Raw genomic sequence first — 14,166 nt, forward strand, 5'->3', positions numbered from 1 at the left:
AGAAGAAAATAAATGTCAAAATTGGGTATTTACCATGCATTATTGTCTCTAGTCACTAAAATAGCAAGTTTTGCTACATTGGTATATCGTGAATGGGCATTTTATTGTTATGCAATGAACTAATGCACAGCCTTAAAAAGAAGACTCGAAAACGTGCACACATAGTCATATTGCCATTTTCTCCTTCAAGTAGATAGATTATTGACCACTGTCTATTGTTATAATTATTTTTTAAAAAATTCTATAAAATAATTTTATTTAAGGCGTATTTGGAAAATTGTCTATGCCTCCTTGTCTTACTTTATATACAGCAAGCATTACTAACAATCTATTAGGCCGAGGCTAGAGGGGCGTCTACATGCACCTCCCCCCTCATTCCACAGGATAACAAACCTGTAATTTTCAGAAGCCTTGGGATCCCTAGAATAAGAAATGGGATTTTAACAGACAAAATATAGGGACTCAATAGCTGTTACGGTCATGTTTTGAAGGGTACCACAAAATCACGATTTTGTGACCCACGTGGATTTTTGTCAAACCAGTCTCCTTGCACGTGATCTGCTGAGCTTACTGTTTAGCATGACCTAGGTTATGGGGTATCATTAGAAAGGTGATTTCTTTTTTCTTGAAAATGGTATATAGCAATATGCAATATCTTCTATAGTTTTCATGAAATAGGGCCATAATTTACCCCATACCCCAAAGTTTTATGTCACAAATTACTGTCAAACTAATCTAAATTCCACCAATTATTTACCTATACATAATACAAAGGCAATACTGTGTATTAACTTTGTGTTATTTGCTACAGGTACATGTTAGAAACTTGGAATAAACTTTTAACAGAAAAAATATTGGGATCCTGTAGCTGTAACAGTCATACGACAGTCATATTTTGAAGGGTACCGAAAAATCACAGTATTACTGACTCGCATTCGTTTTGTTAAACCTGTCTTCTTGTAAGTCTTCTGCTGAGCTTATTTTGAACATAACGAGGCCAATGGGATACCATTAGAAAGTTAATTTACTCTTCTTTAAAATGATATGTTGCATTATGCAATATCTTCTATAGTTTTCATGAAATAAGATCAAAACTTACCCCATACTCCGATGTTTTATGTCACAAATTAATTACAAAGTTCATTAAATATGCAAATGAACCCTTAATTAATTTCACACTACTAAATGCTTTACACTGCAGTTAGATATCAGTCAGATCAGTATCTGCAGCAGATTCCATCACATTTGGTGAAATAATATTGGAGTTATATGACTAATTACAAAACTTCATAAAATATGCAAATGAGCTATTTTCTAACTTGACACTGCCAAATGCTTCTAAGTATATTTAGATATATATCAGATCAATATTTGTTGCAAATATCATCAAGTTTCGTACAGGAATTCTAGAGTTATCTCAATAATAACAAAAGTTCATAAAATATGCAAATAACAAGATAATGACATGACACTCACAGTATCATCTAATGTTCTAAGACTGTCATCTGTGAAAGGTTTCATGAAATTTGGTGCAGTATTTCTTGATATATGTCTAAACTGTCATTACCGTCTCCATAGGGAAACCGTTGTACGGAAAAAAACAATATTGCATAACTTTATTAATATGCAAGCCACACTAAGCAAAATCTAATCACTTCTTGCAAGTAGCATATGGCACCTGTGAACCAAATCTGATTTGAATCCGTTCAGGCGTTATTGAGTTATCGTGTAAAAAGACAGACAGACACACAGACACACACACAGGCACAAACTAACATGTGCACACTAACATACACACACACACGGACAAACAGACAGACATCGCTATGACATTAGCCCACGTGTTTACACACGTGAGCTAAAAATCCTAGACAACCATTTGATTAAGCCAAGTATGAAACCTATGGTAAATTCCAACACGAGTATTTTTTGTTTATTTTTCAGTCTTCATATTTTGAAGATTGTTATCTTAATATCTTACAGTTACGCATTTTCCTAATTTTGTGTAATATCTTTCTAGGCTTGTTGAGATTTAGAGTGCATATTTACCGGTTTTATCGATTTAAAACTAATAAGTGACCTCCTTAATTTTTTTTGCATGTCAGAATAACCGTATAAACAACTTAAACCAGATGTCCACGAAGTTTATCATGGCAACTGTACCAGACGGACATTTTGTTGGGATTGTCTTATTCGAATCTCAAGCATCTATATCTGCACACTTGACTGAGCTGCAAGGTATTCACGTCAGACAGTCCCTGGCAGAGAGTCTACCAAACTCTACTTCAGGAGGAACTTGCATAGGCTGTGGGCTTGAAAGCGGGATAGAGTATAAATAAAATGAATAGAGGTATAAATAAATGAAAGCGGGATAGAGGTATAAATATCGGAATGGGATTTCGCCTCCTGAGCATTGTGTGCATTTTTAAATACCAAATGTTATTTTCCTGAAAGCCAAGAAAAAGTGAAACGCCTTCCTAAAACTGACCATTATGTTGATTTATAATATTGGGAGTGTGATGGTATGAGCTAGTAACCATACTGTATGCTAACACACTGAAGGTATTCAGTGTGTACACGGAAGTGTCCGTTGACGTGTACTCGCACCATGTTAAAAATTAACAGCTGTGAATTATAACCTCTATTCCAAAATGGAATAAATTCCCACCAGATATTGAATATGTTTGGTTTGTCAACAAACCAACGATGACCAACTTTTGCACAGTTATCTTGTGGCGTGGATACAAACCTTTCATTGCGCTTCTAGTTGGTCTGGCTTACACAACCTTAACTTACGGGACTTGGTTCAAACCAGCATTTCATGCTCAAAGACACATACTTTGTGTGTAAACCGAATTGGAATAAATACAAGACAGTGTCCTGCAATTTCAATCCAGAAGAATTGCAGGGATGAAACAATGCCATCGATTGTTTGCCGGTTTAGTCCTGAAGATTCAAAGAAGGTTTAGTTTGTTTACAATACTGTAATCAAGCTTGCTTCAACATGCTGATCAATAAAAATAACTTTTGATTTATAAAGGATCTGAATCATCTTAAAACGTGGATTTTTGTCAAACCAGTCTCCTTGTACGTGATCTACTGAGCTTACTGTTTAGCATGACCTAGGTTATGGGGTATCATTAGAAAGGTGATTTCTTTTTTCTTGAAAATGGTATATAGCAATATGCAATATCTTCTATAGTTTTCATGAAATAGGGCCATAATTTACCCCATACCCAAAGTTTTATGTCACAAATTACTGTCAAAACTAATCTAAATTCCACCAATTATTTACCTATACATAATACAAAAGGCAATACTGTGTACACAGTATTGCCTTCATGTCATATTTCATATGACAATATGTCACTTAAAGGCAAATAAATTTTCTTTCCAATGATAGCCTATAAGATAGGTTAGAGTAAAAAGTAAGCTCATCAGATGACTTACAAGATGACACATTTAACAAAAACACGTACGAGTGGGCAAGACTGAGACTTTACAGTACCCTTCAAAACATGACAGCAACAACCATTCATTCCCAATATTTTGTCTTTTAAAAGTCTGTCTAATATTTGTAACATGTCTCTGTAGCAAATAAAACAGATTTCATACAAATCATTGCCTTTTGTAGTATGTCTAGGTAAAAGTTTGGTAGACTTTGAGATTAGTAGTGATAGTAATTTGCAATATAAACTTAGGGGTGTGGGGTAAGCTTTGGTCCTATTTCCTGAATACTTAAGAAGATATTGTATATTACAATATGTCATATCAAAGAAGAAAAAATTATCTTTCTAACGATACCTCAATAGCCGGGTTATGTTAAAAATAGGCTCAGCAGATGACTTATAATAAGACAGGTTTAACCAAACGTATGCGAGTTGGCAATTCTGTGAGTTTGTGGTACCCTTCAAAATATGACTGTTACAACTACAACATCACAATATTTTTTATGTTAAAAGTTCGTTTCAAGTTTCTAACATGAACCTAAAGCAAATATACTAAATTTAATACAAATCATTGCCCTTTATATTATGTCCCGGTCAATAGTTGTCAGAATTTGAGATTAGTTTTGACGGTAATTTGGAATATAAAACTTATGGGTATGGGGTAAGTTGTGGTCCTATTTCATGAAAACTATAAAAGGTATTGCATATTGCAATATATATTTTAAAGAAGAGTAAATTAACTTTCTAATGATGCCCAACTTGCTACATTATGTTAAAAAGTAAGCTCAGTAGAAGACTTACAAGAAGACAGGTTTAACAAAAATGTATGCGAGTTGGCAGTACTGTGATTTTGCAGTACCATTCAAAATATGACTGTTACAGCTACAGCATCTGGATATTTTTCTGTTAAAAGTTTATTTCAAGTTTCTAACATTTACCTGTATCAAATAAAACAAATTTGATACAAAGCATTGCCCTTTGTATAATGTCTAGGTAAATAATTGGTAGAATTTAAGATTAGTTTTGACAGTAATTTGTGACATAAAACTTTGGGGTATGGGGTAAGGTTTGGTCCTATTTCATAAAAACTATAGAAGATATTGCATATTACAATATGTCATTTTAAAGCCAAATAAATTGTCTTTCCAATGGCAGCCCATAATCTAGGCTATGGTAAAAAGTAAGCTCAGCAGAAAACTTACAAGACGACACATTTAACAAAAACATATGCGAGTCGGTAATACTCTGACTTCACGGTACCCTTCAAAACATGCCAGCAACAGTCATTTAATACCAATATTTTGTCTCTTAAAAGTCTAACTCATATTTTTGACATGTCCCTGTACCAAATAAAATATATTTTATACAAAGAATTGCCTTTTGTAATGTGTCTAGGAAAATAATTGGTAGAATTTGAGATTAGTTTTGATGGTAATTTGTGACATAAAACATCGGAGTATGGGGTAAGTTTTGATCTTATTTCATGAAAACTATAGAAGATATTGCATATTGCAACATATCATTTTAAAGAAGAGTAAATTAACTTTCTAATGGTACCCCATTGGCCTCGTTATGTTCAAAATAAGCTCAGCAGAAGACTTACAAGAAGACAGGTTTAACAAAAACGAATGCGAGTCAGTAATACTGTGATTTTTCGGTACCCTTCAAAATATGACTGTTACAGCTACAGGATCCCATATTTTTTCTGTTAAAAGTTTATTCCAAGTTTCTAACATGTACCTGTAGCAAATAACACAAAGTTAATACACAGTATTGCCTTTTGTATTATGTATAGGTAAATAATTGGTGGAATTTAGATTAGTTTTTGACAGTAATTTGTGACATAAAACTTTGGGGTATGGGGTAAATTATGGCCCTATTTCATGAAAACTATAGAAGATATTGCATATTGCTATATACCATTTTCAAGAAAAATAAATCACCTTTCTAATGATACCCCATAACCTAGGTCATGCTAAACAGTAAGCTCAGCAGATCACGTACAAGGAGACTAGTTTGACAAAAATCCACGTGGGTCACAAAATCGTGATTTTGTGGTACCCTTCAAAACATGACCGTAACAGCTATTGAGTCCCTATATTTTGTCTGTTAAAATCCCATTTCTTATTCTAGGGATCCCAAGGCTTCTGAAAATTACAGGTTTGTTATCCTGTGGAATGAGGGGGGAGGTGCATGTAGACGCCCCTCTAGCCTCGGCCTAATAGATTGTTAGTAATGCTTGCTGTATATAAAGTAAGACAAGGAGGCATAGACAATTTTCCAAATACGCCTTAAATAAAATTATTTATAGAATTTTTTAAAAATTAAATTATAACAATAGACAGTGGTCAATAATCTATCTACTTGAAGGAGAAAATGGCAATATGACTATGTGTGCACGTTTTCGAGTCTTCTTTTTAAGGCTCTGCATTAGTTCATTGCATAACAATAAAATGCCCATTCACGATATACCAATGTAGCAAAACGTGCTATTTTAGTGACTAGAGACAATAATGCATGGTAAATACCCAATTTTGACATTTATTTTCTTCTTCAGCACATTGCAATTAGTAAATAACATCCATAAATGTGTTTGATTTGCTTCATAAGGAGGAAACAATAGTTATCTTATTTTCTTCCGGTTAAAATACTGAATTACCAGAAAAATCGATTTAAAGTTATCCAATTCTATGACGTCATATTTTTTCACTAAAACTTTATGCATTTTAGAAAGACCAGTATCTAAGCTTTCTAAAACTATAAGGTATATGGCATTTCAAGCCAGTTTACTTCATCAAGGAAAGAATGTTGTACCCCTACCCCTAGCTTTTGCACACCCCATACAGATACACGCAATTCAAAATTGACTCAAGAGAAGTAGTGTATAGTTAAATATCTAATGTTAACACTTTTTTCTTGTTTAATATTTAGAAATAAATAATTCAAACACAAAAAGCTGTGAAAATTTTGCTTAATAACAAGTAAATCACAATTGTTACATGGTATTTTGGGTAACAAATTTCAAAATTGTCAAAAAAATTCATTTTAAAGTCGTCCTATTCTATGTACACAAATTAATTTGCTAAAGTTGGTATTTCTCATAAAGAGCAGAATCTCAGCTTTCCAAAAATGTATGGTTTGTGCTATTTCATGCTAGTTTACTCAATGTAGGGGAGGATATAGTACCCCCTACCCCTACCCATTTTTCGCCATTTTTTGCGGTACATGCAAATCAAAAACCAGCCCAGATAGGTAGTGCATCCCAAAATATCCAATGTTAACATCTTTTTTCTTGTTCAGCAGGTCCTAAAGAACAAAAAAATACCCAAGTAGTAGGGATGTGGGGGGGTGCACGGTGGGCCCCTCCAGCCCACGGACTATGTTACTCCATTGTTTCACTGTCATAACAGGGCAGACTTAAATTTGTATCACCCACTGAAATGCTATTTTAAATCTATATATTCATATAGTATCGCTTTTGTTTTAGGTTGCCAGTGTCAGAGAAACATCGCCGGTTTTAGGTTCTACTTTCATCGATGAAAGTATCGGCCTGAAAACACTGTTTTATTTCCTGTGGACCACATCACCGATTTCTGTTGTCCTACATCGACCAAATGGTGACGTCATCGACAGCTTATCTCCAAATTACCGCAAAGACGGTGGCAAAAATTTGGTAGTGATTGAAATAGATGACATCGCCGAGGTCCGTAGACTTTGACATCTTTTAAACAATAAAGCACATCCTGTTACAACCGATAACGTATTAACTAACCGATAACGTAGTAAACCGGATAAAGTAGTAAAAATTTACCGATAACGTAGTAAATCAACCGATAACGTTGTAATTATTTCTTACCGATCACGTAGTAAAAATTTACTGATAACGTAGTAATTTACACCTAGCGATGATATACCACGAGATTTGACTAGTTCACGGCATAATATGCACGAGCGATAGCGAGTGCATATATGAAGTGAACTGGTCAAAATCGAGTGGTATATCGTCGCTTTGTATGACTTATTGCTATTATATCATAATCGTATATTGCAATTCAGACATGGAACGTCAAAAAGGGAATTTTGCTTAAGCCAAGAGCTCGCGCGTGTGCCAGTCGTGGTATATGACGAATATACCACAGTTCTTTTCACGTTTCGACCAGCCAGATCGCTGTATTTGCACCATCAATATACTGATATGATAAAATTACAATTTACAATGGTTTGGGATTATATGAAAAATAATAAACACTAATTTTTCCTTCATAACTCAATCCTCCGATACTAGAAATCCATCTGTTTTTGTTGGAAGTACGTCGGCTACTACAGAAACATTGTTGGAAATTCGTGGAAAAATAACAACTAGACATTCGGGCAGGTAACTTCGTAAAGCTGGTAGCCAAAAATACCTTCTCTGAAAGTTATGTCCGTAAACCCGGTCTACATCGCCTATTACCTCAACAAGTCAAAAGTCGGCATTTCATTTGCCCATTGCTTTGGTAACTATAATGTAAATCACCGGTAGGCGAACAAGCAGCAATTTTCTACTCCACAAGTTGAACTAGACTTATTGAACTCGTCTCGACAATGGATTTGTCAAAGCATGCAAGCTGCTTACGCGCATTATTTTATGGATGTTTTTACATTTCAAGATCATTTTCAATCTGTGTTGCATGTTGTTCTGCAACGGTATCAGATAACAAACCATCAAATAAACAAGCAAACAAAAACAAACATATAGATAGATAGGTAGTCTGATAAATAAATAAATAAATAAATAAATAAATAAATAAATAAATAAAAAAATAAATAAATAACAGTTGCTTCTTTCTGTCATTAAAGCCGGGTGAGTGGTTCTACAACATCTCTGGGAGACCTCAATTGGTTGAAATATCTGTTTTATCATCGCCTAGTGACAAGGCATTGCCTATACGAGTGATGACAAGTAACAGTGGAGATTCGTTGATCTCTGAAAAACTAGCCATGGTGATCATCTATGCGCAAGTTATGCAGGGATACAGGCCTATCTTGAACGCCATCGTCGTGGCCATAGTAGAAAGGCCAAGTCCATACCCGCCTGTGCAAGTGAAATTGATGGACAACGGGGCAGGTAAACGTCAGTGTTTGGCTTTGATAGACTATTTCACTATAGTTTTATAAGTTATATTAGCAGTATTTGTTTACATCTTTTGCCTGCAAATTTTCTAATTATGCTATTTTCGAAACGTCTACTTCGGAACCCTTCTGGCCATTGGTTGTTGAGAACACAAGTAAGCTTATAAAAGCCCCACCAGCTGACCTTTTAGCGTTATTTTCATGATTTTACTTTAAAACTGAAATAAGTTTGTGAGAATGTAATGATTTAGTTGTGTGTATACACTTGTTATAAACTACCAGCTGGGTCTGTGTGCGCAATTTTGAACAAGATATAGATTACACTGCGATTAAATGTTTGCCCAAACATCAAATCGCAGCCCCCTGTGAAAAAGTAAAAACTGTGGATACTGTGCATATCTGAACTGAAATCTTCACATAAACTGCACAATGTAGTCCAATGTAATGCATAGGATGAATGCTTTCAACTGACACTGAATGTTCTGTTTTCAATGGCGAGAAATCAAAATGACTGTTAAAATTTGGACTTTCTAGTCAAATGTTTCACAAAGGAAGGGTTTCCTAATGCAGTAAAAGCCTATATCCCTTCAGAGGGCAGAATTCAAAGAAAACGAGAAGAGAGTAGGAAGATATTTTGAGGTCAAAAAATTTTTAAGAGTTACAGCTAGTGAGGCTTTAAAATTCCCTTTCCTCACGAGGCTAGATTCGCAACATGCAACAGCTTCGAGATCTTCGCTTGAAAAGAATTCGTCGGGGAGGGGAATATAAGAACTGAATGTTTGAGGAGCTTGAAAGTATCCAAAATATCTTTGTGTAACTCTTCTCTTTGATTTGTGTTAAGCCTTTTAATGAAAATTATTCAACGTTTTCAAGAGGGAAGATTTGATCATGCCATCTTTAACATCGATATTTGAGAAGTGCTGTAGTAACTCAAAGCCAATCTCTTCCGTTGCGTACTATTGTCAAATTACCGAACATGACTTGACCGACTTGTTTCCGCACATGTATATGTTACAGGTGTCGACATCACCAAAGACGACGGCGTGTACTCTGGCGTGTTCATAGATTTCGTCGATGCGTCATGCCCAAACTGTCGCTATAGTATCAAAATAATTGTCAGGGGTGTGAACGGTACAGCAACTGTAGAAGCCGGAGGAAAGAAAGACGGGGTCTTTCCATTCATACGAGGTTCGTACGACGTGTCTTTATGTGGTTCTTTCTGATTCTTTTTTTTCGGGAATGTGAGCATTTCGAAATAAGAACAACAGTTCCGAAATCTGAGATTGATTCATTTGATTTTTTCGGACAGATTTCAACAGAGACCACAAGTGAAAATGTACGAGTTAGAAAATGGTAAATAGAATAGTAAATCGACTTGTTTTCGTGTTTATTTTTTAATATTTCGCAATGTTTCCAAAAAGATGCCGACTTTAAAATATTCTCTTCTCATAGAACCTATGGACGCGACGGGTAACGAGACTGAAAACGTCGGCCCGTTCGTCAGAGTCGTGTCCGGTGGCGGATTTGAGGCCCCGATGACAGTTCCCGAAGGTGACATCATGCCACCTTCACGTATTACCGACTTGAGAGTTTTGAATGTGTCCTATGACCAGACAGTCTCTCTATCATGGACAGCCCCTGGTAATGACTTCGACAGAGGCGCAGGTATGACAGATGCTTTCACTGTTAATTCCTTAGTATACGGTAAACAACCTTACACAAAAGACTGATGCAGTATCTTTTGATTTCATTTAGCCTTTACTCAATTTCCACGGATCCTCCCAGGCTATTTATATTGAAACATTCATATTTTGTGTACGTTACGGGGCCTACTTAGCTTTGTGTACGAAATAGTCTACATCCAATCTCAAGATAGCACACAGACACATAAGCTTTTAAATGGGATCGTTCTTCGCATATCAAGCCAAGAAATCTGCATGGAAATTATGTAGGGAAAGACATTTATTAAAAATCATTACAGCCCAAACAAGAGACTGGACAAGACCACTAATTCACTACCGGGATAGTTCGGAAGAAAAATAGTGCAGACCTTGAAGTTTTGATACCTGCATGGATGCTTGTTTAGTTTGAACTTTAATGTCAAGAAATTTTTGTAAGGATATTTTTCTGCCTGAATCGAAATGCAGGCTGTTGTGAATTATGGCTGTTGCATTCAGTGGTAATATGAGGAGTTCTAGGGGCCATAGAAATCATAACAATAAGCCTGAATTTTGTCAAAAACACCACTGAGGGCGCTATTTTCATCGCTATCTCAAAATTTCCGTGGACTTGCCCACACGAAAAATTCATCAGTAGTCAAGCTGACATTGACCTATCACCTGTTAAGAGGATTCGTGCCGCTGAATGTTTTAAAATAGGAAAATCGAGCTCAACGCTACTGTGGTGGCCTATGGGGAATTAATTAGTGGTCTTGTTCCAGACTGTGTACCTCGATGCAGGAAATCATTTGCACTCCTGACGTCGAGCAAATGTGGTAGGAGTAATTCTAATTGTGTGATTTAAAGAAAGAGAAATGTCTTATTCACCGCCTTCGTCAGTTTATCCCAAAGTAGAATCGTATTATGCTGTACTACGGCTTGATACAGAGATAATTAGATTATTACATTGTTTGGAGTAATACTACTGAATGTAATCCCGATAAGGTTTTCACGTAGCAAATGCGTGCTTAACGTATTTACCTAACGATTTCTCCTCTGCTGATCTCTTTAGCATGTTTGAAGTTATGTCTTTAGAAAATGTGTCCCTTACTTATTAGCTATCACTGCCTTTGAATGTCCGTCTCAAAATGCACATCGTTACCTCAGTAACTTGTTTGTCCTCAGAAAGAAATTTGTTAATTCGTAAATGACACGCCAAAACTTCTCTTTTGAATTGTTATGTTCCGAGTTCTAATCTAAAGGTTGGTCAGAGAAGTTTTAAATATCGTGCGACGAAAGTATGGAATTCACTGCCCTTGAAATTCAGCAGTTTCCTACGATATTATATAATAACAAGTTTTGAAAGTATCGGTCGCTTTCTAAAAGTGTAAATAGATAGATAGATAGATAGATAGATAGATAGATAGATAGATAGATAGATAGATAGATAGATAGATAAATAAATAAATAAATAAATAAATAAATAAATACATATATAAATAAATAAATAAATAAATAAATAAAATGATGAATAGCGGTTGAAAAATAGCTTCGGGTCAGGTTCAGTAAAATGATCCCATATGCAGTCCGCAACGTCATCATCTTATTATCAAGTAACCATTAAATGCTTTAAGGCACGTGACGTTCGATGTATGGAGTATATGTTAATAGAACACTTGTACTGTGAATTGTTGCAGCTGACGAATACGATCTCCGATACAGCGGTAACTTCAGCACATTTTCCAGAGACTTCCGCACTGGCATCAACGTACCTGACGGCAACATAGCATTGAATGGTAACCTATCTTCTCCGAATCCTTTCGGTGAACAGGAAACGGTGCTGGTTCATATGGCAAGCGAAGAAGATAACTCGACCTATTTTTTCGCCATCAGAGCGAGGGATGCAGCCGGTAATGAAGGAGCACCGTCTAATATAGCCTCTGTGATATTTGCGAGAAATCAGATGGTGACTACCACATCGAAACCCTCTACGACGGAGCGGTCCACGACAAGTGTTCTGCATCCCGCCACGGAGGAAGTATACGCGCCAAAGTTGCATTCATTCAATGGTCTCGCCGTGGGCTGCTCTGTCGTTGTCGTGTTACTTCTGCTTGTATTAGTCCTTGGAATCGTCATTGTCAGACGCAAGGCCACGAAAGGTAGTTATACGATCAACGGAGAAGGACACCAGAACCCAAGTTATGAGATGAACGAATGATCGACATTCACTTAAGGTTAATCGAGTTTTTGTAGTGACCCAGTTGTAGAGACAAGTGAACATTTTATAAATCGACTTCATTTGAATATTTTCTTTCTCTGTCTTCCCGTAAGATATATATTAGTCTTCCCGTTTTCTACTGTTGAGCTGTTTATTCCTTACTTTTACCTCGAACGTATTTTTGTCCTGTTTTGGTATTTTGCACTGACGAAACACTGTAAAAGCTTCAAAATAAACAATTTTCTTCTGTGACAAGTAGTTTATTGTCAAAAACGTGACTTGGTGACGTTCAAAAGAATGCAGAATTTCATATGGATACCTGTCATCCAAAACAATGTAATGGTGAATTGTACTTTTAGTGACATTGTATTGATATTTCAAAATTTATTTTTGAAATGTCCTATTTACAATGTGAGGGACTTATTGGGCATTTTCGCCTTTTTTATTTTAGCAAATTGAAAGCTTGAGAAAGGTAATCGTCTTCTCAGCAAGATAATGATGCATCGACATACATTGTAATTTCTATTTTACTCTGTTTTTACTGAGTGATTGTGATTTGATTTTTACTGAATCGTTTTATCTCAATTTTATATGTATCTACTTCGGTACGTATTCTAACTGTTTTACTCTATTTGTGATGTAAATTTGTTGTCCGGACCAACGACTATATCAGTTCTTGAAGAACTACCTTCTTGATCCTCACCAGATTTGTGTGTATGTAATTCTAGTATTACTATTATTTACATTCCTCTGATGATAATATTGTATTTTTATCTTCTTGTATTATTTTCTTTTCCTCTGATGTTAATTCTACTTGTATATTTGCATCATTTGTATTTCTGGTGAAAAAATAATAAAAATAAAATAATATAAATAAATTGAACGGATTGAACAAAGTAGGTTACACAGAAATGATTTTTTAAACTTTAAAATACATTGTTGATCGTTTTAGCTCATTTTGCTAGGCTTGGATAATCGTCATGGACTTATATAAAAAACCAAGCTACTCCAGATTTAGTACTACAATGAATATATCGCAGTTTAAGTTTTCTTTTTATTCGACAAATATTTTAAGAGTTTGTTTTAGAGTATATCTTCATTTTACAAAATTCATCAAGTACATTAGACTGAGGTACTAGGCAGTCCTATTCATGTATGAATCTGTCAGCATGTTTACTGCTTTTATTAATCAGAACATGATCTTGCTTTGAGATAATGACTCACGAATATGTACGTGAAGAAAGACCGTAAGCAACTACTGTTTTAAGATTAGATAGATCTTTTTATATGTCAATAACCTGTGCAAAAGCTCGACAATATCGCAGACGACAGACATACAACAGACGACACAGACAACATGTACATGATATTGGCAGACCATGGTGTCTGTAAGTCTGTCTAACCGAACATATGTAATGTTGACAGACTCCAAAGTTCATGAGTACACTTTTACAGTAATATCCTGGTGACATTACCAAAGCCTAGCGAAGATTCCCCGAAAGAATCGGAGAATTCCAAACTTCAAACAACATTTCGGTTTACACCATCAAATTGCAAACAATCCAAATGTGATCGACAAGCCGCGATCATTTAGCCCCTTTGGAAAAAATCCCGGAGTTCGGTTTAATTTGAGCGACAAAGTCCAGTAGAAAATATGAGAATAGTCTCGAACTCCAACATGTGACTTCGCCCCCTGCTTTCAGTTATCGTGTCACAGGTTGCACTCTTA

General features: G+C 35.5%; 1 protein-coding gene across 1 annotated transcript in view; it reads left to right on the plus strand.

Moving 5' to 3' along the window:
- The window catches only part of LOC139134713 (calcium-activated chloride channel regulator 1-like), a 39,907-nt gene extending 26,580 nt beyond the window's left edge, over positions 1–13,327 (plus strand). Inside the window, exons 7-11 of the mRNA XM_070701686.1 lie at positions 6,937–7,152; positions 8,289–8,556; positions 9,579–9,749; positions 10,014–10,226; positions 11,917–13,327. Of these exons, the coding sequence (XP_070557787.1) occupies positions 6,937–7,152; positions 8,289–8,556; positions 9,579–9,749; positions 10,014–10,226; positions 11,917–12,437 (1,389 nt within the window). The 3' untranslated portion in view covers positions 12,438–13,327. The remainder of the gene's footprint in view (positions 1–6,936; positions 7,153–8,288; positions 8,557–9,578; positions 9,750–10,013; positions 10,227–11,916) is intronic.
- The last annotated feature ends 839 nt before the right edge of the window (positions 13,328–14,166 follow it).

This window comes from Ptychodera flava, chromosome 6 (genome assembly GCF_041260155.1).
Source record: "Ptychodera flava strain L36383 chromosome 6, AS_Pfla_20210202, whole genome shotgun sequence".
Classification (NCBI taxonomy): Eukaryota; Metazoa; Hemichordata; class Enteropneusta; family Ptychoderidae; genus Ptychodera; species Ptychodera flava.